Source organism: Pararge aegeria, chromosome Z (genome assembly GCF_905163445.1).
Source record: "Pararge aegeria chromosome Z, ilParAegt1.1, whole genome shotgun sequence".
Lineage (NCBI taxonomy): Eukaryota > Metazoa > Arthropoda > Insecta > Lepidoptera > Nymphalidae > Pararge > Pararge aegeria.
Window position 1 is genome coordinate 20354109 of NC_053208.1, and position 22550 is coordinate 20376658.

The window sequence follows — 22550 nt, forward strand, 5'->3', positions numbered from 1 at the left end:
AAGAGGACTTATGACCAGGCACCTTCAGGATAAACCTCCTCGTAGAGCGAGCATCCTCAGGAGGCCCTGTGAATACAAATTTCTCTTTGAGATAAACAGGAGTAGAAGGATGGAACAAGATACAGTACAGAATAGAAAGAATATGCAAATTCCGGCGAAGTCGGATTGGTAACCACTTGAGACGAGACCGAAATTGGGAAATATGGTCATATTTGTGCAATCCAAATATGAACCGGATGCTAGTATTTTGAAGTCTCTCAAGCTTATTTAACTGGTCTTCAGTTAAGTCAACAAAGCTTGCGTCAGCGTAATCAATAATGGGAAGGAGGAGAGTTTGTGCGAGCATAATTTTGGTAGGAATCGGAAGAAAAGAACGAAGGCGACGCAAAGAACCCAAAGCTGCAAAGGTTTTTCTACTGACCTCTTTCAGATGATGTGTCCAACTTAAGGTTTGATCTAGATATATACCTAGATTTTTAACATTAACACAATAAGGAATTGTTACACCATCGAATTCAATAGGCGGAAGGGAAACCCAGTCAATCTTTGAAATTTGGTTTCGGCTGCCTATAATAATTGCCTGTGATTTCCTAGGGTTCACATTTAGGCCATGTGCTTTACTCCACTGTAGAATAAGACGTAAATCCCTATTTAAATCTGCAATAGCTATCGAAAGATTCTCAAAGGTTGACTGGGTGTAAATCTGGACATCGTCAGCATACATATGGTAGAGAGAAGATATGTTATGAGTTATCGAATTGATGAAAATAGAAAAAAGTAATGGTGACAACACGCCGCCTTGAGGCACGCCAGCAGTAATATTACACCATGAGGAGTTAGTGTCCTCAACGCGAATACGCTGCCGACGACCATGAAGGTTACTATGAAACCAGTCAATTACTGATGGAGATATGTTAAGAGAACGTAACTGACCCAACAAAATGTCAAAGTCAACCGTGTTAAAAGCATTACTGAAATCCAGCAATGCTAAAACAGTGAGTTGTTTATTGTCCATGCCCCAACGTATATCATCAGTTACTTTAATAAGAGCAGTAGCCGTACTATGCCCAGGACGAAAACCGGATTGAAATGGATTAAAAAGAGAATGCCGGTTAAGAAATAGGTTCAGTTGATGGTAAATCAGTTTTTCAAGGACTTTTGATAAAAAGGGTAAAATTGAGATTGGACGGAAATCAGAAAAATCGGCCGGAATAGCACGTTTAGGAAGAGGAATGACATGTGCGCTCTTCCAAGCGTCGGGAAATTTACTAGTAGAGGTACATTCATTTAAGATGTGAGTGATGACAGGAGTGATAACATCCAAGAGAGGAATAAGCATATTACAGCTAATATCGTCACAACCGACAGAATTGGACGCAATGGACAAAATGTTCTTCTTAACATCACAAACAGTAAACTGACTAAACTCAAACGGAGGATAATTAGGAGTTGGAATTGCAGAGAGAGCATGAAGAGTATGCAATTTATCTGAACTACCAAAAGAGTTAGAAGGGGTAGAGAAATATTGATTCAAAAGCTCAATATCAACACTAGGAGGAATAGAATTTACGGATGATTTACCAACTCCAACAGTTTCAAGAAACTTCCAAACTTTGGATGAGTCGCCGTTTTCGACTGATGTATGAATGTGTCGTCGTTGTGCATCTCTACATAATGTATTGCAGCGATTCCTGACCTCGTTATTTTCTACGATTTTCATCTGAATTGTTAATTTTAAATTTTGACATCGCTATATTTTTCTTTAAAATTCTATTCTTCAACTCATCAGTCAGCCAAGGAGCAGGTAAGTGTTTAATTTTAACTGCTTTGATAGGCGCATGCACGTTGTAAAGCTGAGTGAGCAAGGAGCAGAAAATATCCACTTTGAGATTAATACAGGATGCAGATCCAACGGCTGACCAATCAATTTTGCGGGCGTCATCACACAACCGGTCTACATCCATTCCACCAAAATTACGTCGCATGAGAATTTTAGGTTTATTTTTTGGAAGGCGCAGCTTATACGACAGAAAAATTAAATCGTGGTAAGAGAAGGCTTCGGCAGAACACTGACCATGCTTGGAAACAAGATCTGGAGAAGACACGATTATTAAGTCAAGAAGGGAAGGAAGGCACCCTGGAAAGAAATGGGTAGCTGAAAGGGGAAGAATTTGCATAGTGCACGCAAATAATCGTTATTCCGTTATATATCTACAAGAACGCGATATAATTTTTCTAAAGTATCGGTAGTTAAAATCTGGACCTAAGACAAAAGTCAAAGTCAAATATTTCTTTCTTCAAGTAGGCCTATAGATGGCGCATTTTAGGCGTACGTTGCATCAAACTACGAGGGTATCAAACATAGCCAGGTTTTCTTTTTCATCATTTTGGTCATCCTTCATATGACTTAAAATAATGACAGTGTATAGTCAGTACCTACATATTTAAAAATTTAATGTATGTTCATAAAAACATTTCTAAATTTAAGAAAAAATGTGACTGCAATAATTTAAACATTAGAAGTAAGACTAAACTTACAGTGCAATATATTAGGATACATAAAATTCATACTTCGTTCAAAGGAAATTGCATACAATTCTAAGATAAATGGGTAATTCAACGGTTGCATTGAAATCATGGAGATGCCTCTTATCTATAATAGGACTATACTATAATAGGACTTTTCTATAAGCTTTTCTACAAACTTTGAACTGTTCAAGGGACATTTCCTAGGTGTCAAACGGCTTATTTTTGCTTCAAATTATATAACTATATTTAAGAAAAAAATTGACTGCAACACATTTTTTCTTAAATATAGAAATATTTTTATGAACATACTTAGGCTATTATAGACTTATTTTAACATATTAAAATGTATATCTCAATTACCCTCGCACCCATTTTAATAACGCATAACTAAAATAGTCTAGCAGTTTTTATATCTGTCATTTGGCGATTCTTCTTTACCGCATAGGCAGCAGAACTAAGCCTATTCGATAAATTATTGAAGTTTAGCGACTAACGCTATACCTACGAAAACTGTCGTATCCACCAGGGATAAGCTCCTCATTATTAAGTAGTACTTAGATACAGTGGTTCTCACTTGTTTAACAGTTGGTAATTTAAATTTTGGCTCAAAGGCATACAACGGGCGATGCAGAGAGCTATGTTGGGAGTATCTCTAAGTGGTCAGATCCGAAATTAGGAGATCCGTAGAAGAAATAGAGATACCTTCGTCGCTCAGCGAGTCGCAATGTTGAAGTGGCAAGGGGCGGGGCACATAATTCGGAGAACCGAGACCGTTGGGGTTCCAACTCAAGGTGCTGGCATGGCGACAGGGCACAGTTAAACGCAGCGTTGTTCCGCGCCTAATTAGGTGGACATATGGGAGCCAATGGAAACAATCGGCCCGGTACCGTAAATTTTGGAGCTCAATCGGTTTAAGTTATAAATGTTAATTTTATGCACTTGGTTGGTTGTCACTTAAGCGACAGAGTTGTTTAAATCGTCAAAAGATAATTAACGTCTATTAATTTTAAAACGTTATTAATATTTCATAAGTAAGTAAACAAAACGGTCCCGGGATTGTCTTAAGCGAGGTAAGAGGAACAAAAATTGTTCTAATATAGACCTTCGTGTTACCTACCCCTATTTCCACATCAGAGCCAATCACGTCCACCTTCTGAACTCTATCGCGCAAACAGTAAATCGTTAAATCTAGAGGTACACCCTGAATTCTGTAGCGGTGTACTTTTCTTCTTTCGTTTTATGTTGATCAATCAAACGCCTTAAACTAATCACAGAAAACGCCCAGCAGGCCACGGTACTTCTTCCAGTTTCCAAATATTTTGTATTAGCTCAAAACCGGCGTCGATTGTTGAGCGAGGATAGTAAAGATTTGGATTCAACAAGTTGCAACATCAGTTGTCTGATCTGCCGTCACCACACATTATAAGATATACCTATAACATGTGATACTTTAATACCTAGTTTAAGAAATCGGATTCCCTTATAGTTGAACAAATAAAATGGGAGAGGAAGAGCCGGCGACACTAGATGGCCAATTTTTTGAATTTGCCAAGATGATGGATAAAAAGAGAGACGGAACAACGATCACTCTGTATTTCTCAGACTTTTGGTTCAGACAAAGCAAACTGTTGGAAGACAGAAAATTAACAATGACCGATACCGGCATCGCATTCAATAAATTCAGGTAAGTTACAGGAACTATCAAAAGTCAGTTGGTTTACAACGCAAAGCGGCTTTTAAACGATTCATTCCTTGTATCTTTTATTTTATAATTAAAACCCTTATACGTAGGCACTTCTAATCACTGTGTGGTTATGTCGGTTGCCTCTGCACTCTCGTCCCGCCGGGATCCCGCCTTAGCTAAGTTTTGATCGCTCGCAATCGAGTAGTCGTTTTCGAGTAGGGAAATACTTGAACAACGTAGTTAAATTCTTCTTATTGTGCTTACTTGAAAAATAAAAGTACAAGATTGGTCCTCTTAAACGTGTGACATTAGGTCTATTTACTATGACGATACCAGAGTTTAATATTCGAATCGATTGCGAGCTAGCACGTCTTGTACTAAGGCTACAGACCTGGTATGGTGATATAATGCGGCAGTCTGAGATGAGATGAGGTATTGTTAGCATCTTATCCTTCATGTTCTTCTCGAGTGAAACACGCATGGAGACGGTATTAGGTGGGTAGGATACCTAGTCCAACCTGAGCTTTTTACTCTGTACCAAGCCCAAGTAAAATCGTGTATGGAATACTGTGGCCAGTTACTAAGTATACGACTCTGCCAAGTAACAGCTTCTTGGTTTTGTTTCAGTAGATCGTGTTGCTAGGAATCTCAGCGATTAGGAGGCAATAGTCAGTAGCATGGTGTATTTTAACCAAGGGCTAAAAGGGCCATGGTCCTGGACAGCAGGCTGCAAAGGCGGCGCAAGCAGAAGTTAGAGTGAATGTAATTTTTATCCCAGAAAGAGGCTTAGTTCCTATGGGATAGAGCTAAAGCATAATAATCATGTTGTAACATTGCCACGCAAAAACGCTTCGTCCACTAAATGTCTAATATCTATTGGATAAATGTTTTAGTTTCTTTCTTTATGCCTGCCAATATGCCTGCCTTGCTTTATATTAAAACTGTGGATAATATTATTTAATTCCATTAATTTTTGGGGCAGCGAATCTTTTCCTGCTGGTCAGTAGACTTCAACGTTTGGTATACCGTCGCAGAGTCGCCTGACAGCTACGAACATCGAACTACGAGTAACACCCGTTACATACCTACTTAGATGATATCCTATATAGATTAAACAGAGATATTTGATTCCGAAAATATTACATATATACACACCGCAAATATTTGAAATGCCCTTCATACCTATAATATGGGTTCATACCTATAATATGGGTTCCTTCAAACAATAAATGGAAAGGCATTCATCTAAGCGCGCCAACCATCCTTACCTACGATCACGTGTGATTGACATTCAAGCGTCGGTCTATATATTAAAGCCTTATTATTAAATGGCATCTCTTCGATATAATTTTCCTTCAAGTCTGGTACTCAGTTGGTACTAAGTTCCTTAGATGAACCGACATATGGTGAATATCTATGAATGATATGATGGAACTCTTCAAACAAAAACCAAACGTTCTGTATGTTTTTCAGCCATATTTTAAGAATAAATTCGATTAAAATTTTAATTTTATCCCCAGTAAAACAGAACTTGACTGGGACGAGTGGAATGAATTCCTAACAGATGTATGTGAAATGAAAGAACTGGACGAAGAAAAAGTTCGCGAGACTCTTACCAACTGCGGATTGCCAGGCCAGACTCCTGTGGTAGTGCCTCAGTTCAGAGACTTTTTCTTAACTTACAAACCAAAAGAGAAGATGCTTTTTTAAATTTCAAACTTTGTCTTACGCCGTTAGAACTTCCCAGCTTAGTTTATTAAAACATTCGTGACTGAACTAAGACATTTTTGTTTTAATACCCCCTAATTTGTGGAAATTTCTGAAGTATTTCAATAGAAATTTGTCAACGGCTGGGTGTACAAAAATTTTTTTGAGTTTATGCTTACACCTTTAAATTAAGACCTGTGATGTATATTATGTGTAATGAGTTAATAAATAAATAAATAACTAAAAAAAAAATAGAATGTAGGTATCATTCTATTGAAATACTTCAGAAATTCCCATAATATCCCTATTAACGTTCTTAAAACCATTTGAAGTCTACCAATCTGCATTTCTTTTAAACTGCCTCGGATGACTATACCTGATTTATTTATTTAATAATTTAATTAATTCAACATAACGGCAATTGTGTCAATCAAGCTTGTTTAGGGTTTTGTAACATACCACAATTGAAATGTGATAAGAGTATTGCCATTATTAACATTATTAAGAGCGAGAAAAAAAACATCAAAACCTTTTCGTGTAGGTACGGGTACTAACTAGAATTTTAGTTCTACTTATACAGTTTCAAATGGTTCATCCAACACGCCGACGCATCATCATCATCATCTCACCTACCTAATGTTATATGGGTCACAACATAAGAGTTAACAAATTTTCTAAAATTAGTCAATAACTTTCTTTTCAAATTAACTTACTTTTTGTATTAACTCGAATGAATTTTACGCGTAGTTAGTTTTTGAAATGAGAAATTCTTGCCACTTATAATTTCACACGCGATTGCACTTTATTATTACGTGTACATACTTGAGAACAGCAGCCTTAGCACAAGATCTGCTCGCTCGCAATCGAAGAGTCGTTTTCGAGTACTGAAGTACTTGAACATCAGAGTAAAGTGTATCTATCGTATCTGCATTGCATTAAAGCTCATTCATACCTACATTTCTTTAGGTCGGGCTTTTAACAGAAGTACAGGATTTGGGACTATAAAACGAGTGACATTAGGCCCATTTTTCTTTAGCGATACAGAGTTTGAAATGCGAAAACGACTGCTCGATTGCGAGAGTGAAAAACTTGTACTAAGGCTACAGGCACTCTACATACAAAGTGATAAAAAGATTAAGGGCTAACATCTGTCTCAATCTTTAAAGAACCATGTGTCGTATTCATCTGACAGAAATATTAATGGTTGTACAACTAATACTCTGTAGTTCTTTAGTACTCTGTAAAAGAACTTACATTCAAGATTCAGGTGAAAGAGACTTAGAACGGGAATACATTCGGAAAATATTTGGAGCAATAACTCGATCTGAGGAGAATATACCATTCAATGGTAGAAAGCATGATAGGTCCAACGATAATATTCGATATTTTTATAAATCCCTGTCGAATACTGTAAATGTTGAACAATTTAAGAATTGGTTACGACAAGAAGCTGCAGGATATAATGAAGAAGCTCCTGCAATGGATGCGAAAGATGAATTAGCAGCTTTGGTAGAAGACGAACTCATAAACGCCTTGGCTAAAAAGTCCTCAGCTATACTAGACAAGCCGTACGTGCAAAAAAAGGGCAGAAACGACTTTTTAGTAATAAGATCAGACTCATCGGATCCCTTTGTGACTGTTGTACCAAACGATATTTACTATAATGTTGAAAAGAAATGTGTCAATTGGTTGGATGATTGCAACCAAAAAGGCCTTCGAGACCGGCTGTTACAAAAAATTCACGTGCCCTATAAATAAACACATTATACTAAAATAAAAAAATACACTGTATCTTTGTAGACCTTACAAAGCTATGAAGTAGAAACAATAATATAAGGTCGTAAGTCATTTGGAGTTTTAAATAAAACAAAACAGTTATTGTTGATACTTTTCATTTTATTGTTATTTGCTCACTAGGCTGCAGTACGCAAGTAAACATTGAATAAAAGTGAAATATGATAACTTTTACACACATTCATAATATAAGTTTTTAAAATGTTATTTAATATACTCCTTTATTTTATTTTATTTATTATAAAGTAAAAGTATCTATTTTAATAGTAATTATGCAATAGCCACTCATAAAAGTTGCATATTGTGCCCCTGAAGTCTTAGCTAAGCTAAATCCAGTAAACACATTACATGCAAGTAATGTTTTGTAATATTATATAAAAACTGTAAAAAAAGATAAACAAATAACTGGGGATATATTTAAGTTAAATGCGACCGCAGTTGATTTGGCTAAAACAATATACAAATATTACAAAAAGAGTAATCATAGTATCTAAATATTTAAAAGTAACGTAGCTGTATTAGGTGAGTGCTACTTACTTATCTTAAGAAATAGGATAAAAAAAGCAAAAAAAATGGCAGTGGCAGAAATTAAATTGAGGTCAAACCAGATTTGGCACATGATGTCATAGAAAATAGCAAAACGGTCACTTAATTAAATCTTAATCAATAATAAAATGAATCAATTTGGAAATACACCTAATGTTTATTAGATAATATAATATTATATCTGTAACTGTTTGGTAGAAATGAAAGCATAATAAGCGGAGAAAAAAATACATGGTAAATAGATTCCTAACTACAACAATTACATTACATAAAAATTTTATGGCACCATAATATAATATTATATCGCTCCAAAGAGAAGAGCTTCATCTGGTATGCTTGAGACATAAATATTATTATCACAAACTCGTTGAAGTTTCTCGTCCCAATCATTTCCAGTTATCTAAGTAGTCTTATCTAAGCTAGAAGTATTGTCCTGAATGGTGAATTTACCTTAATACTAATTACGACGATCCGATAATTACGACATCATAATAAAATCTCTACTAAAGTTTAAACCGTGAAAGTGAAACAACAACAAATGATACTGAATCAAACAAATGCATTTGCTACTTAAATACTAATATTTTTATCAATTGACATTTTGCTTGGAACTTTAAACGAACGTAGAGAGATTACAGCATGTTCCTTCATATATTGGACATCGTAGTTAACTGGACTAAGAAGGTTGTCATCTGAAAAAATAATTGTACATATTTTTAAATGGGCTTGACATATGCTTGTTAGAAATTTAGTAATTTGTATTATCAACCACCGCTTTCCTTATTCAAACTGTAATCTTTTATCGATTACGGATAGATTGAGTATAGAAAATTGGCTTAAATCTGCTAAAGGTTAAAATCTCAGGAATTAGATAATGAAACTCTATCTTTTCTGCCGTTCTTTTCTACGTTTTATGGTGTAGTGTAATATCGTATATTCACATATTAGTTACGTTAAAATGTTTGCCTAGCAGAACAATACTAACCTGGAGTCATGTACTGAGATGGCTCGTTGTTGATTGAGGGGGTCATCTACCTAAATAAAAACAAATAGTATTACAAATATTTTCTTTACAATGATAGATATGCGATAGTCAAAATAACCATACTTTTTAATTTAATTAGTACTATAATTGTTATTTACAGTTAGGAGAGAGGACCTTTTTAGTGGCAACCATCGCTGGCTACCGTTGGGAACCAAGGGTAATTAAGCTTGGAAATTAAAAAATCTTTGATACGGCAATTGCACTTGATATTATTTTCTTAAATTTATGGCGATTTTAGGTATTACGATGTGCAACGGTTCATCTAGTTTAAAATATGAATATGAATTAACTTATAACCACCATTTTGATAGTTAATTTTCTTCGATTAATAACGTTGAGACAGATATTCAACGCATGCAAAATATTTTAATTCAAATTACCTATATGCATTAAGAAAATGAGTAAAAAAAAACAATACACACACAAATGATATTTAGAAATTGATTTTAACAGCATTCATTTTAATTTAACCATTTGAATTGAGAATTAATTGAACAAAAACTACAACAGTTATATGATTAACCCATAAACATACAGGGTGAGCTATTTATTTATATGAAACAAAATTGGTAGGCCCAAAAGTGCGATACTTTTTAAAAACCCAGGTCTTTAAAAAGGAACGGTCTCAGTAGCTATAGTTTTCGAGATTTGTGTACAACCGTATTGTTATAATTGACTGTCTTCAGAAGAACATACCAAAAAATATTATAGATCCTATTATAAAAACGGAGCTGAAATATTTCACCCTGTATGCTTATATTAAATTACTTAATCACTAATTACGTACCACTTCCAAATTAGCAGTGGAAATGTGAAAAGATACATCCTCTAAGTAAATACATAAAGCTTATCAAGGACGGCAATAGGGCGACTAACGGACCATGTGAGAGAGCAAGCCTGTTGTTGGAATTAAAGTGATATCTAGGTGGAGGTGACTCAAAAACTTCGAACTCTTCGAAGAATGGATATACGTCAGGAAACATGGAGCTGAAGAATCCAAGCAGCATGGAATAAACAGGTAAGTTTTGTTAGTAACATGAAATATTAAATGATTTTCTAGGTCGATCCGTTGTTAGTATTTTGATATTAGTATAAGTTGATAATTAAATGAATGCATGAGTTTCGTAACGGTTCACTAATGTAATTCATGATCAACAGTTTCATTATATTTGATACCTTAACTAAAATAAATATTTCTAATAATTAACATAGTTTGTCACAATATTTACATGTCTTCATTAAATATTGTAACATCTAATGTTCCTCCAAATTACTGGCACTTTAGTAATAATTGGTAAGTACTTACTTTTTGCATCTTTCTACGTTTTTACCACCGACGGCGACGTCAACGAGATTGAGGCTACGACCGGCGCTGAATTCAACTTGCTCTATACAACCTCTGAAGCCTGGATAGTAGTTTTCAGTATTCAAATGGTCTGGGATTCCACCTAAAAATATATGGTAAACATGAGGCATCTATTTAAATAACTCTTTTTGTTTTGTTTCCCTTTTAAGATTGAGTATTACGATTGGGTATCCTTGGGTATCAATTGAGGGAAAGAAAATAAATGCCTGTTCTAACTTTGTGTGTGGTCTTAGTTTTTTTTTTATTACTCATAAAGTTAGGCCTTGACTGCAATCTCGCCTGTCGGTTAGTGATGATGCAGTCTAAGATGGTAGCGGGCTAACCTGTTAAGGATTATGGCAGTTATTTTAACGTTTATACACGACAAAACACCGGAACGTTAAATCGCTTAGCGGCACTTCTTTGTCGGTATGTTGGTAACTAGCCACGGCCGGAGCCTCCTACCAGACCTGACCAGTTTTGGTAAATGGACATCCACTCTATAATTAAATAAAGAGACATAGATAAAAAATTAAATAGTCATAGAATGCTGCGAGGTGCTTATATTCTTCGTACTAGCTCGATACTGTAAAAAATCTGCCTCTTGTTTGCCATCGATGTCTCGGTCTCGAAGGTATTATAAAATCTCATAAATAAAATCTCTTGCTTGCGTGTGTTTGCGATCGCACTCCTCAGAAACGGCTCGACTTAAAGTATACGATTAGGGTATCCAGATTTTTTTGTTCCATCTCGATTTAGCATCAAGAAATACCTTTAAACCCGTTGACTCGGTTGGTGACGCTGATGGTATGTTACGAAATTTTGTGAATCTATAAGTATATGTTATATTTGACGCTGCAGGACGATGTCTATCCGCTAGTTATTTAATATTAGAAGTCATTGTGTAAAATTATGGACGTGAACGTACCTAAATAGATTTTCGAGTCAGCGTTCATAACGTTAGAAATTCCATTGCTTAGTGCCATTCGTGGGTTTTTGTCCACTGTGAGCTCCACCGCTCCATCCTTATACAGTTGAAGATAGATCTGTAAAACAAACACAGAAATATTAAAATTTATGTAAAACATCGATCAAGCCATTGTTGCCACCGAGTCACCGAGAGCGATCCCCGGAACCGCAATTTTTTGGAGTTATGCGCGTTTTTAATTAAAGCAATTAAATATCATTTGATTTATTAATGAAGGAAAACATCGCAAGTAAAACCTGCATGCCAGAGAGAGAGAGAGAGAGTTTCCCATAATGTTCACAAAGATGTGTGCAGTCCGAGAATCCGCACTTGGCCAGATTAATGGTCCACGTCGGTAACCCTTCGCATTGTGAGAGGAGACCCGTGCCTTTTAGTGGGCCGTGAAAATGTTTAGTTGATTATTACTAAACAAAAAGAGCGCAGTTACTTGATTGCATACTTTAAAACGAAGTTAAAGGTAAAGTTTCAATCTGGATGTATGGTAAGTTGGTCAATTCTAATTTGGAACTAATTTAGAATTATTAATAAAATTTAACTTGACCTGAGCCGTTAAATTATTCAACTTTCGTTAACAAGTACGTTTTCGTAATTATTTTACTCACTTCGTGACGTTCTTCATCGGTAACGAGGATTTCTGGTATTGATAGACTGTTCCTTCCGCCACCCAAATCCCAATCTACGACAACTACGCTGTCATTCACTAAAAAATAAAAATACATTATACGTTATTCTTAATTCGTACGATGGTAATAATGTAAATTATGTATCTGAAAAGGACATACCTCGCAACAGGATGAAGTCACCGCCGTACCTCAACTTCTCTTCATGCTGGTACAAAAGCACACCATCATATTTCGTGTTGAACGCAAGGGCTACCAGTGCGGGTTCTTGGTTTAGCGTGGTGTACTGCAAGTAATCAGGGGGCAGGGCAAGGAATCCGTTGCCGTCGAATGAAACGCTTTGTAGTAGTTCAAATGCTGCAAAATATTTTTATATTTAATCTTGCTGTACACTGAATATTTAGGCTTAATTCGCTAAAAACTGCGATAGCCGGCCTAAATATCCGATTGGTGTAAATCTAGTCTCTACTCATTTACGTCCCGAAGGTTTTGTCAAAACTCTTAGTGGGTGTAACCATTAGTTAGGTCAGAGTCCGTATATAATCTAGAGGGAATAAGCATAAATAGCTTTTGATGCGTTCTTCATTCTGTAATTAGGTGTTGTACAGTCAACAACTGATTAATATACATGCTAGAGTGTTTGCATAATTTTTGGTCATCTTTTATTCCTTTTCCTAATCCTTCGCCTTTGTCTCCTACCTACTTTAAGTGTTTATTTTTTTACTTTATGTACCAAAAAAGAGTATAAACATTATTGCACTTTTTTATAATAAATAATAAATAAATAAATATACTAAGTAGATACACACATCGTCATCTAGCCACAAAGTAAGCGTAGCTTGCGTTATGGGTGCTAAGTTAACTGATGAATATTTTAATGCTGATAAATACTTATAATATACAGATAAGCACCCAGACACTGAAAAACATTCATGTTCATCACATAAACATTTTCCAGTTGTGGGAATCGAACCCACGGCCTTTGACTCGGAAATCAGGGTCGCTGCCGACTGCGCCAGTCGGCCGTCATTTTAAAATCAATGTTCCACTTACATGTCAAGCAGTTGTGCCCACTAAATCCAAGCTGGCAGTCACAACTGTATCCCTGGACAGCCGAGCGGTCCAGCCTGCAGGTGCCTCCGTTCCGGCAAGGCTGAGACGCACACGGGTCATCTTGTGCTCGAGAGTTCGTGGGGATACGGTTCTCGCAGTAAACTCCGCTGTATCCGGGCTCACACGTGCAAGATGAGGAGTCGACGTTCAGGCAATACCCACCGTTGCGGCATTGGGAGCAGAGACTTTCAAACTAAATGGTGATAATTATTATTAGTGATAGATATTTGGAATTTTGTGAAAAATACTTACATATCTCAGGGGCTTACTCTTTTTTCTAGACCTTATATGTTCAAGAATTAAAAAGCATATCAGATAACCTGAACTTGCGTACCCCTAATGACGTGGAAAACGCTGGTTAAGAGATATGTCCATCTGGTACTGCCGTACCAGATAGGCGACATTTTCTTTACGGGAAAAAGACGAAATGTTTATCTACTCCCGCAATTTAACCCATTCTCTGAGCATGGTCGGACAAGTAAAATAATGTAAGTGTAACATTAAAAAATTCAATTTCTCCTTATCCATGTTGCCGTACTTTGGCAGGTGGTCAAGCAAATGTTATGCCTCGTCTGTGGATATAATAGTGGGATAAAATTTTTGTCCCCAGCCTATGTTGGCCGTGAACGTGACTTTACATTCAATTTAACCACGTTATCCATTTTGAGTTATCTTTCATAGATTGCAATTTGCTTTATGAATTTAAATTACAGAACAAAACACCGTGATGATATTGCAGAAAGAAAGTTGGCACGCAGTTGAAATATTTAAAGTCTATATATTTATTAATCAAGAGTAGACATTCTTAACAAAATAGTACAATATTTTCTGACTAATGATAAAAAAAAATGTCTGTTGCTGTTTCGATCTGAGCTAATTCCGCGAAAATTACTTAGATACTACAATTCTCACTTTCCACGGTGTGAGGTAAATACCTAGTTCGACTTAGTTGTGTTCTTAAAGGCCCTGTGTAACAAAGTGATTTAAAAGGATATAAGGTATAAAATCCGAATTTATGCTGAGTATCTTCTAACGATTCATAAAACATGTACTAGATATTCATAAAATGAAATAAAAAAAAATAAACTAATAAAAAAAATATTATATGCCTCTGTCTAAACAAATAGAAATAATGAGAAAACGATAGTATTGTTATGATGTTATTGATATTGTATTTAATGTATTACCTGAATGTCACCACGGATGAGATTAACGCACTCTTGTACATTTGCCGAAAGAATTGAATCGTTAATAAGATCCAATTGGTCGCCATGGAGGGAAACCTAAAAAAAAACAAAAAAGAAATAAAAGTTATCCGTATTTTACTATATATAAATTTTCTGTAACAAGGAATGCGATTAAGTTGCATTTGCACTTATGTCCTGTTACTAGCTGTAAAACATATGTTAACTTACATCCTTGATACATCCGCTGAATCCTCCAGTAACACCGGTGTTGTTGTTGAGAATGATTGTGTCGTCGACTCCTCCCACGAACATTGGAGTCTCTAAGTAGAGATCCTGTAATAAAAGGACTAGTTAAGCAACATATATATTTATATAAATATATATAAATATATTTATATATATATATATATATATATATATATATATATATTTCTTGTGTGCGTGTGTATGTCACAGAACTCCTCCTAGTCGGCTTTGAATGAATTTTTCGGTATGCGTTTGGGTGGCACCCTGGATGGTTTAGATTCACAAATCAGTCCGACAGATGGCGCTGGGGCCAGCTAGTATGTTATAAATCTAACACCCATATAAAACCTATATGCATAAAGTCTTATGTATCCTGTAATGCGCAGTGTAAGTTCCACCAATAAAGATTTTTTAAGGATGTCGCGCGAAATTGACTAAAACATTAGGTTTCATAATTTGAAACAAAGAATTCTTATGAACCTTCAGATAAGTCACTTTAGTACTATTATGTATTATTAATCTTAATCGCTAACATTAACAGTTTATCAACTTTAAACCCCCCGTCGTGCGCCCAACTCGTTTCACCAGTGGCACGTGAGGAAATTGTCTTTCCTCGTCCTACCACTGAGTCGGGATGATACTCTAATTAATTTACCCTTTAGTAATAACTCACTCTTCTATTATTTTGCTTGAGATAGAATAACAGTCATTGTCAGTCATCAAAATAATTGTCCTTGAAATTAGCGCGAGCGTAAGAAAATAATCTATTACATCTAGTATTCTCGATCCTTGTAAGTTTTTCTTTGAAGTTTTGTTCAAATGACCACGTCGATTGGAGTGACATAAATGTAAGTTTACAGAATAATTTATAATAGTTACCTTTGCCGAAGTCAAAGTGGCGTTGTAGTTGTGTATCATGTGTATCCTCAAAGAAACCACTGTTCCCACGCGGGTAATACGCACATCAGTCCATTCATTGGGCTGTAAGGTCATGTTGCTGGTCAATATGATTGGAACATTTCCTGAAAAAAAAAAAGAATTTTAGGCGGCCGTGTTTTGACGGTAATAGATGTATCGATGGGTGCAGTTTATAGTGAACACTTTGTAAATCATCATCATCATCAACAACATATTAACCCATTAACGGTTCACTACAGAGCACGGGGCTCCTCCTACACTGAGAAGGGGGGATGGCCTAGTGCTGATTGGTGGACGTCACCTTTGAGAACGTTATGTAGAGCTCTCAGGCGTGCTAGTTTCCTCGCGATGTTTTCCTTCACCGTTAAATCAAGTGCTTTTTTGATTTATAGGCGTGCGATAGTAATGAAACCCACATATATGAAGTATCGTTATAATTGGTTCTTAGGTAAGTTACAAAGTTAAATGACTAAACAAATCAACAAACTAAAATTAACCGCGCGGCGTGGTGTGCGAGTTACCGCGACGCGTTCGCGCGTGCCACCTACTGCAGAGTCCATGACACACTGGCGAATCCCAATAGCCAAACGGACTCGAGCTACCACGAACGCTCCCGAATCCTACCGCGCGGGGTACCGCCACAGATTACTTAAAACGCACCCAACTTATAAAAGTTAGAGGTTCGTGCTGGGATTCGAACTCGGCTCCCCAAAAGCGAAGTCGAAGTCCTACCCACTGGGCTATCACCGCTTCACATAGTAATTCGGCCTAATGTATTTTTGATCGAGAATAACGAAATTATACTGCTACCTCTAAGATCTTAGTATATATCTTATAGCTACTGAACAGCCCTGGCGGAATAGTAGTCTTTTAAGTAGTATGACGTGGTCACGTTTAGTACGCACGACTCGGCTCGTCACCATCATCATTGAAGTCATCAGCCAGAACACTAGGCTTTTACGGCTTATGAGAGTCAATATCATCATCATCACATCAATCGATAGACGTCCACTGCTGGACATAGGTCTTTTGTAGGGAGTTTAAAATTCCACGGTTCTGAGCCGCTTGGATCCAGCGGCTGCCTGCGACGCGCTTAATGTCGTCTGTCCACTTCGTTGGGGGTCGACCAACGCTGCGCTTACCAGGTCGGGGCTGCACCTTGGGACCATTCCAGCACCTTGGGACCCCAACGTCCATCCTTTCTCCGAACTATGTGCCCGGCCCATTGCCACTTCAGCTTCGCGACTCGTTGAGCTATGTTGAGAGTCAATATACTCGTTGGTAATTAATCCACTCAACTCACCATCTCCGACGTCGTAGCGGAACTCGAGGCGGCCATCACGCACCGCCAACGAAGTGAAACCTCCATAGCCGCGCGATGATTGAGCGCAGTACATTATAATACCATCAGCTATAGGCGCCTTTGCTTTGATTTTCATAGACATAAGCAAGAACCGAGTGGTGTTTGGTGGTTTAATCGCCAGATACGCGCTTCCCGTGAACGCTGGGTAATCTATGTTTTGTTTCACGTCGCAACTAAAAACAAAAATATAAGTAAGTAATAAAGAATATGTTAATGAGACTTGTTGGGCGAAGTAAAAACTCTAAACTGCACGCGCAAACGAAATGGAGAGAAAAATACACAAGATCTCAAACCAAAGGAGAATGTATGTATGTATATATAATATGCATGTATGTATAATAATTGCATAATCGCAATATATATTTATATATACTTATATATATTTATGCAATACATATATATTTTAGTCTGTTTCCTTCAGTTTACGTTAAGATTGCATATGTAACTAGTCGTCATAATCATACCAGAGAAACTGTTGCGAGATTAGCTGCTTTCAGACTATACAAATTTTTTCTAGTCGGAAACTAAGAGACTGTAACCCTTAGTTTCCATTTAGTTCACTTATGCCTTCCAAGGGTTACGTGTTATGTTTGTGCATAAATAAAATAATAAATGACTTTAACTTAGGGTTGCAGCGATACATAAATTATCACGAAAATGTTTTTGTTATAAAGTCATCTTTGCAATCCACAAAAGAGAAAGTAATTCATATTCATGAGACTATATTTTTATTCATCATCCGCATCCTCCTAACATGCTGGGCACAGGTCTCGTCTCTCAAAGAGGGCTAAACGTGCTCTCCGAGGCACGGTGGTTGACATTTTTTTCAAATTCCGGCTGGTAATAAAAATTCTTTAACAGAAAAAAAATCGTTTTTTCTTTTTTCTTTTTTTTAAGATTCTTGGCCCGGCCCGTGATTCGAACCCAGGACCTCGGGATCCGCAGTTTAACATGGTAACCACTAGACCAACGAGGCAGTTATATATTTTTACTAAACCGATCTTTTTAAAGATAAACGTCTTGAAAAATAACAATGATCACTTACTTTTTGCCCGTGAAAGTGACGGGGCAAATGCACTTGTATCCATCGAGCGTGTCGATACATTTTCCGGCTCCGCAGAGGCCCTGATGGCAGGCTTCACCTGGGCGATCGCAGTTCTGTCCCGCAAAGCCCGTCGGACATAGGCAAGTGTATCCTCGATCGTTACGGGCCTCCTGTTTAATTATCAGATGAAATCAAACTTTAATTACTTTGGCAAATAAATTGACTTTTTTTTTACATTAACGGTTTTTGGACACAATACACTGCATATAATAATGGCTGAATGAAGATTCTGTATGTTCTTAACTCAATGGGTGATCTGCAAGATCAGTTGCCAATCAAACAGAGCTATTCAGGCAGGTGGTGTGTTTGAGCAAGTGGCATGTGTTTGAGGATTCATTAATATTGATTAATTTATTTAAAAAAAAAACCGACTTCAATATAAGCAAACGAACTAATAAGCAAAAAAAATTGCTACTTTGGGTTACATTATTGTTGATTGTTTGATAACAGCTCGACCGATTTCGAGTTAAATGGAACTACCTGGAACGTTTGCCCTTTAAACACAAAAAAAAAAGAATTTTTCAAATCGGTTCAGGTGTCTTCTAGTAGTAAAAAAAAAAAAAATCCGACGAACTGAGAACCTCCTCCTGCAGTCGGTTAAAAAGATAAGTGCGTAAACTGACGTGAACTACAATCAGCATATTAATATGATTAAGTAAAAAAAGGTTTTATTTACCTGACATATACCACCGTTGAGACATTGATTGGGATTGCAGGTGTCGCAGTCGTAAACGTTATGCGGCTGATTGTTACTGTCCATTATAACCTTTTCTTCTTTCCCCAATATCAACATGCTAACGCAACCGACGAATCTAAAGAAAGACGGAAACTGTTAGGTTTGGATTTTTTTTTATTCCATTTCTTGCAGCAATAAGGCCGCCTTAGCATGTCTACATTGTGTACTGTGTACTCCTTACTGGTTCTTTTCCTGTATGTTATACGTGCAATAAATTGTTTCTTCTTCTTCTTGATTGCAATCTCACCTGGTGGTACATGATGTTTCAGTCTAAGATGGTAGCGGGCTAACCTGTCAGAGAGCATGTTAGTCATACCCCTAATTGGTTTCCACGCGACAGCACACCGGAGCACTTAATCGCTTAGCGGCACGTCTTTGTCGATATGGTGGTAACTAGCCACGGCCAAAGCCTCCCACCGGACGAATATTAGATCGGTGTTAAATTTTCGAATAAAATATCACTTTATTTTCATAACTTTAGCTTAGTTTTTTAGGGAAATTACACATAATTACAGATTAACTTCGATTTTACGCTACATTTTTATCAAGGATTTATTTTATTAATTTGTCTCAATAGGTATGGCACTAAGCGCTTATGGATTGAAATGACCTCCACCTTTCGCTGTCGACATTTATTTCTCCCACCCCAGGTTAGCCCTAGACTGCAATCTCACCTGGGGGTAAGTGATGCAGTCTTAAACTCTTCTACGCAACATCGTACCGGAACGCTAAATCACTTAGCGGCACGTCTTGGTTGGTAGGGTGGTAACTAGCCACAGCCTAAGCCTCCCACCAGACACAATTTTGCAAGTTTTTTTTTGTAACAGACATTGATAATGAGGCGACACAGAACCCTGTTGCATTAAAGAATATAGAAATAAATATATAACTTTACTATGACACATCTAGCCCCAAAGTAAGCGTAGGTTGTGTTATGGGTACTAAGACAACAGAAGAATAATTTTATGCTAAATAAATATAAAAACTTATAACATATAGATAAACCCAGACACTGAAAAACACTCATGTTCATCATACAAACATTGCCCAGTTGTGGGAATCTAATCCTCGGCCTTGGACTCAGAAAGCAGGGTCGCTGCACACTGCGCCAATCGGCCCTCAACGAATATAGAAATAAAAATACTAAATAGAACCCTATTGAGTTGAAGAATTAATAATACCACAAATAATAAGGTGTTATCGGAAAGCTTCCAGCATAACTACATCGATAGTGGAATGAGATAACGTTAGTGACTTACCCGGTAGAACGTATAAGTTCAGGTGGGCGCTGGTCTGGCAAGCCACCAATGTACAGTGGCGCGTTCAAGTCCAAAACTGTATATGAAGAGAGTTCCCCGACGAATGGACCAGTGTTGTCCACAGCCATGGTCACTGCAGACCAAAAACACATGTAACACTACGTAACACATAATTTTGATGTACCAATAGTTTTCTCAGCGCACTCGAAGTAAAGGTAAAATCTTGCTACTTTGGGTTACATTATTGCATTTTTCCAAAGGATTAAAATATTTTTTTTCCATTTAATTATAGACTATGTCATTTCGTGATAATGTTGCTTTCATTGAGTAAAGAAATAGTTAAAATCAGTACTTTCGGAGCCTATTATTAAAAAATATATATTTAAATATTTCCTCTTAATAATATTAGGAAAGAAAGTTATCATCGTGAAACCCATAAATGATCTTAGATTGTTTGTTACTTGAAATTAAATACAGGTTATTTAACTTACCTTGGGGACCACTTCTGCTCAAACGAATTGTATGCCATACGTTAAGTTGTATTGGTCGATCACCAGTTACAGTCAGAGGCGTAGCTGTGTCGAACTTAACAGTGAGCACTGGGATACCATCTACGAGCTGAAGAATCATGTAATCGCCTGTACCATTATTGTTTTGAGCGTTGTAAAAGATTACTCCGTTTTGATCTGAAATAAATAAAATATAATCCTTTACTAATTTTAAATCTTGATAGGATATTTGCTTCAGGTGCAATTATATCAATAAACGTTACCGTAAATTCCCCACAAGTCATTTGTTTTCTCACTATTTAATAATTTTAATGCCTTAATAATTTAAACGTCTGAGCTAATGGAGACTGGAGTTTATATTCCTACATAATGCTCCAATGAAAAGAACAGGGCCAATGTAATGTGGGCTCTTTAAAGCAATGGGGTGAAAGATACCAATCTCCTAACTGGCTGTAATTTAATAATAGAAACCCTGGAAATTGAACCCACAAAATCTTGGTATCTATTCGAACCACTAAACTAACAAGGGAATCATATAAGTACCAGTGGCGTGTGTAGAGGGTATGATGCTCAGGGTATGCAGATGATATAAAATTAAGAAAATCTCCAGTAGGAGTTATAAAAACTTAGGGGTAGGCTTGTTATTTCTCTATTTTTATTTAATGTTATACCCTGCGTTATGGACGCCACTGATAATTACCTGTATATTAACACTTAAGGCTATTCTGTCAAAAGTGCGTTATAAAAGTTGCTCTTACCTGATGGCTTGAATGAAATTTCGATGTCAAAGTGCATGTATGCATCCTGCAAAGTTGGTAGAGCAACCCATCCGTCGCCGTTGAACTTGGGCACAAGTCCGGTAATACGTAAAGTAGCTCGCGCTTCTGACCTTGCCCGATTGTTTGTCACTCGGCATACGTAGGTACCGGCGTCTGCTTCCGTTACACCATTCAAGTGTAGGACACGCTAAAATGAAATCATCTCATATTTTTCAAATTTGAAGTTGGCAAGCAAATATGAAGGTTGTGATTATAGTGCGGATAGGTTTGACCTTCATTTTCTGTAGCCAACGTCACCTAGCCCCGTTTCCGCAATCCAATTCGAGACTGAGTGCCCACATGCTTCTACAAGGTTCTCATAATTGGTAGGAGCACCAGCATTAATATGCCCTTATGCTTTTACCGTGACCTTACGTAATCAGCATCTAAAAAACACATCTGCGGTTCCGAAATTCCACGGGCTGGCAGTTTTGGGTGTATCTATCAATGCATTTTATGACAACATAATAGGTGTTTGTAGGAATATAATATAAAGGTGTTTAAAATCTCTGGCGGGGATTCTGCCGAAATAATCCGCACGGATTCGTTTCTTCATTCTGTGACTGCGATATTGATATTTCTTCATAAAAGTGCTGTCAATTTTGGCATCTAGTTAACAGACCTTAGAATTCATACTGAGAATTAAGAGACTATTAAATTGTTTAGTGTACACTTACATCGTTCTGTTGAATGTTAGCTGGAAGCTGGGAGTATTCTCGTTTCCATTCATAAGATACTGGTTCTTCCAAATTATGGTTGCAAGGCAAGTCAATTATATTACCCAAGCGTACAGTAAATGTTGTTTCTCTGTCACTTGTGGGAAACACGGGTTTGTTCTCCCCTAAAAATAGAGAGGAACTTAGTAAACTTAAAATTGGTAAAAATAATAATTTGAATTCAACATAATACAAAATTCAGAGTGCTGAGATTAGGCCTGGCCTGGCAAAATAATTTACTAGAGATATATTACTCTACTATAATATCATTTTGTTTTTATATTATCTATTTAGTTTCATAACTTCCTTATTATAAATATAA

The 22550-nt window shown here is 36.7% G+C and overlaps 3 protein-coding genes across 16 annotated transcripts in view; 2 read left to right on the top strand and 1 right to left on the bottom strand.

The window, feature by feature from the left end:
• Positions 1-4028: 4028 nt before the first annotated feature.
• LOC120636620 (tubulin polymerization-promoting protein homolog) lies at positions 4029-5993 on the top strand. Its single transcript, XM_039908180.1, has 2 exons — positions 4029-4213; positions 5734-5993. The coding sequence occupies exons 1-2, from the start codon at positions 4029-4031 to the stop codon at positions 5921-5923; spliced, it is 375 nt and encodes a 124-aa protein (XP_039764114.1). The 3' UTR covers positions 5924-5993.
• A 1027-nt stretch (positions 5994-7020) lies between these two features.
• Positions 7021-7807, top strand: LOC120636038. Its single transcript, XM_039907297.1, has one exon. It carries the CDS (start codon positions 7091-7093, stop codon positions 7676-7678), a length of 588 nt encoding a protein of 195 aa, XP_039763231.1. The 5' UTR covers positions 7021-7090; the 3' UTR covers positions 7679-7807.
• Positions 7796-22550, bottom strand: part of LOC120636036 (basement membrane-specific heparan sulfate proteoglycan core protein-like) — a 223810-nt gene continuing 209055 nt past the window's right edge. For all 14 annotated transcript variants that reach the window (XM_039907294.1, XM_039907292.1, XM_039907288.1 and 11 more), the window contains 17 exons: positions 22190-22353; positions 21453-21660; positions 20677-20871; positions 20186-20318; positions 18867-19002; positions 18131-18300; positions 17026-17258; positions 15684-15826; positions 14787-14891; positions 14559-14654; positions 13312-13564; positions 12421-12615; positions 12241-12338; positions 11579-11696; positions 10612-10753; positions 9246-9295; positions 7796-8952 (listed from right to left, as the gene is read on the bottom strand). In XM_039907294.1, coding sequence (XP_039763228.1) covers positions 9292-9295; positions 10612-10753; positions 11579-11696; positions 12241-12338; positions 12421-12615; positions 13312-13564; positions 14559-14654; positions 14787-14891; positions 15684-15826; positions 17026-17258; positions 18131-18300; positions 18867-19002; positions 20186-20318; positions 20677-20871; positions 21453-21660; positions 22190-22353 — 2393 coding nt within the window. In that variant the 3' untranslated portion in view covers positions 7796-8952; positions 9246-9291. The remainder of the gene's footprint in view (positions 8953-9245; positions 9296-10611; positions 10754-11578; positions 11697-12240; positions 12339-12420; positions 12616-13311; positions 13565-14558; positions 14655-14786; positions 14892-15683; positions 15827-17025; positions 17259-18130; positions 18301-18866; positions 19003-20185; positions 20319-20676; positions 20872-21452; positions 21661-22189; positions 22354-22550) is intronic.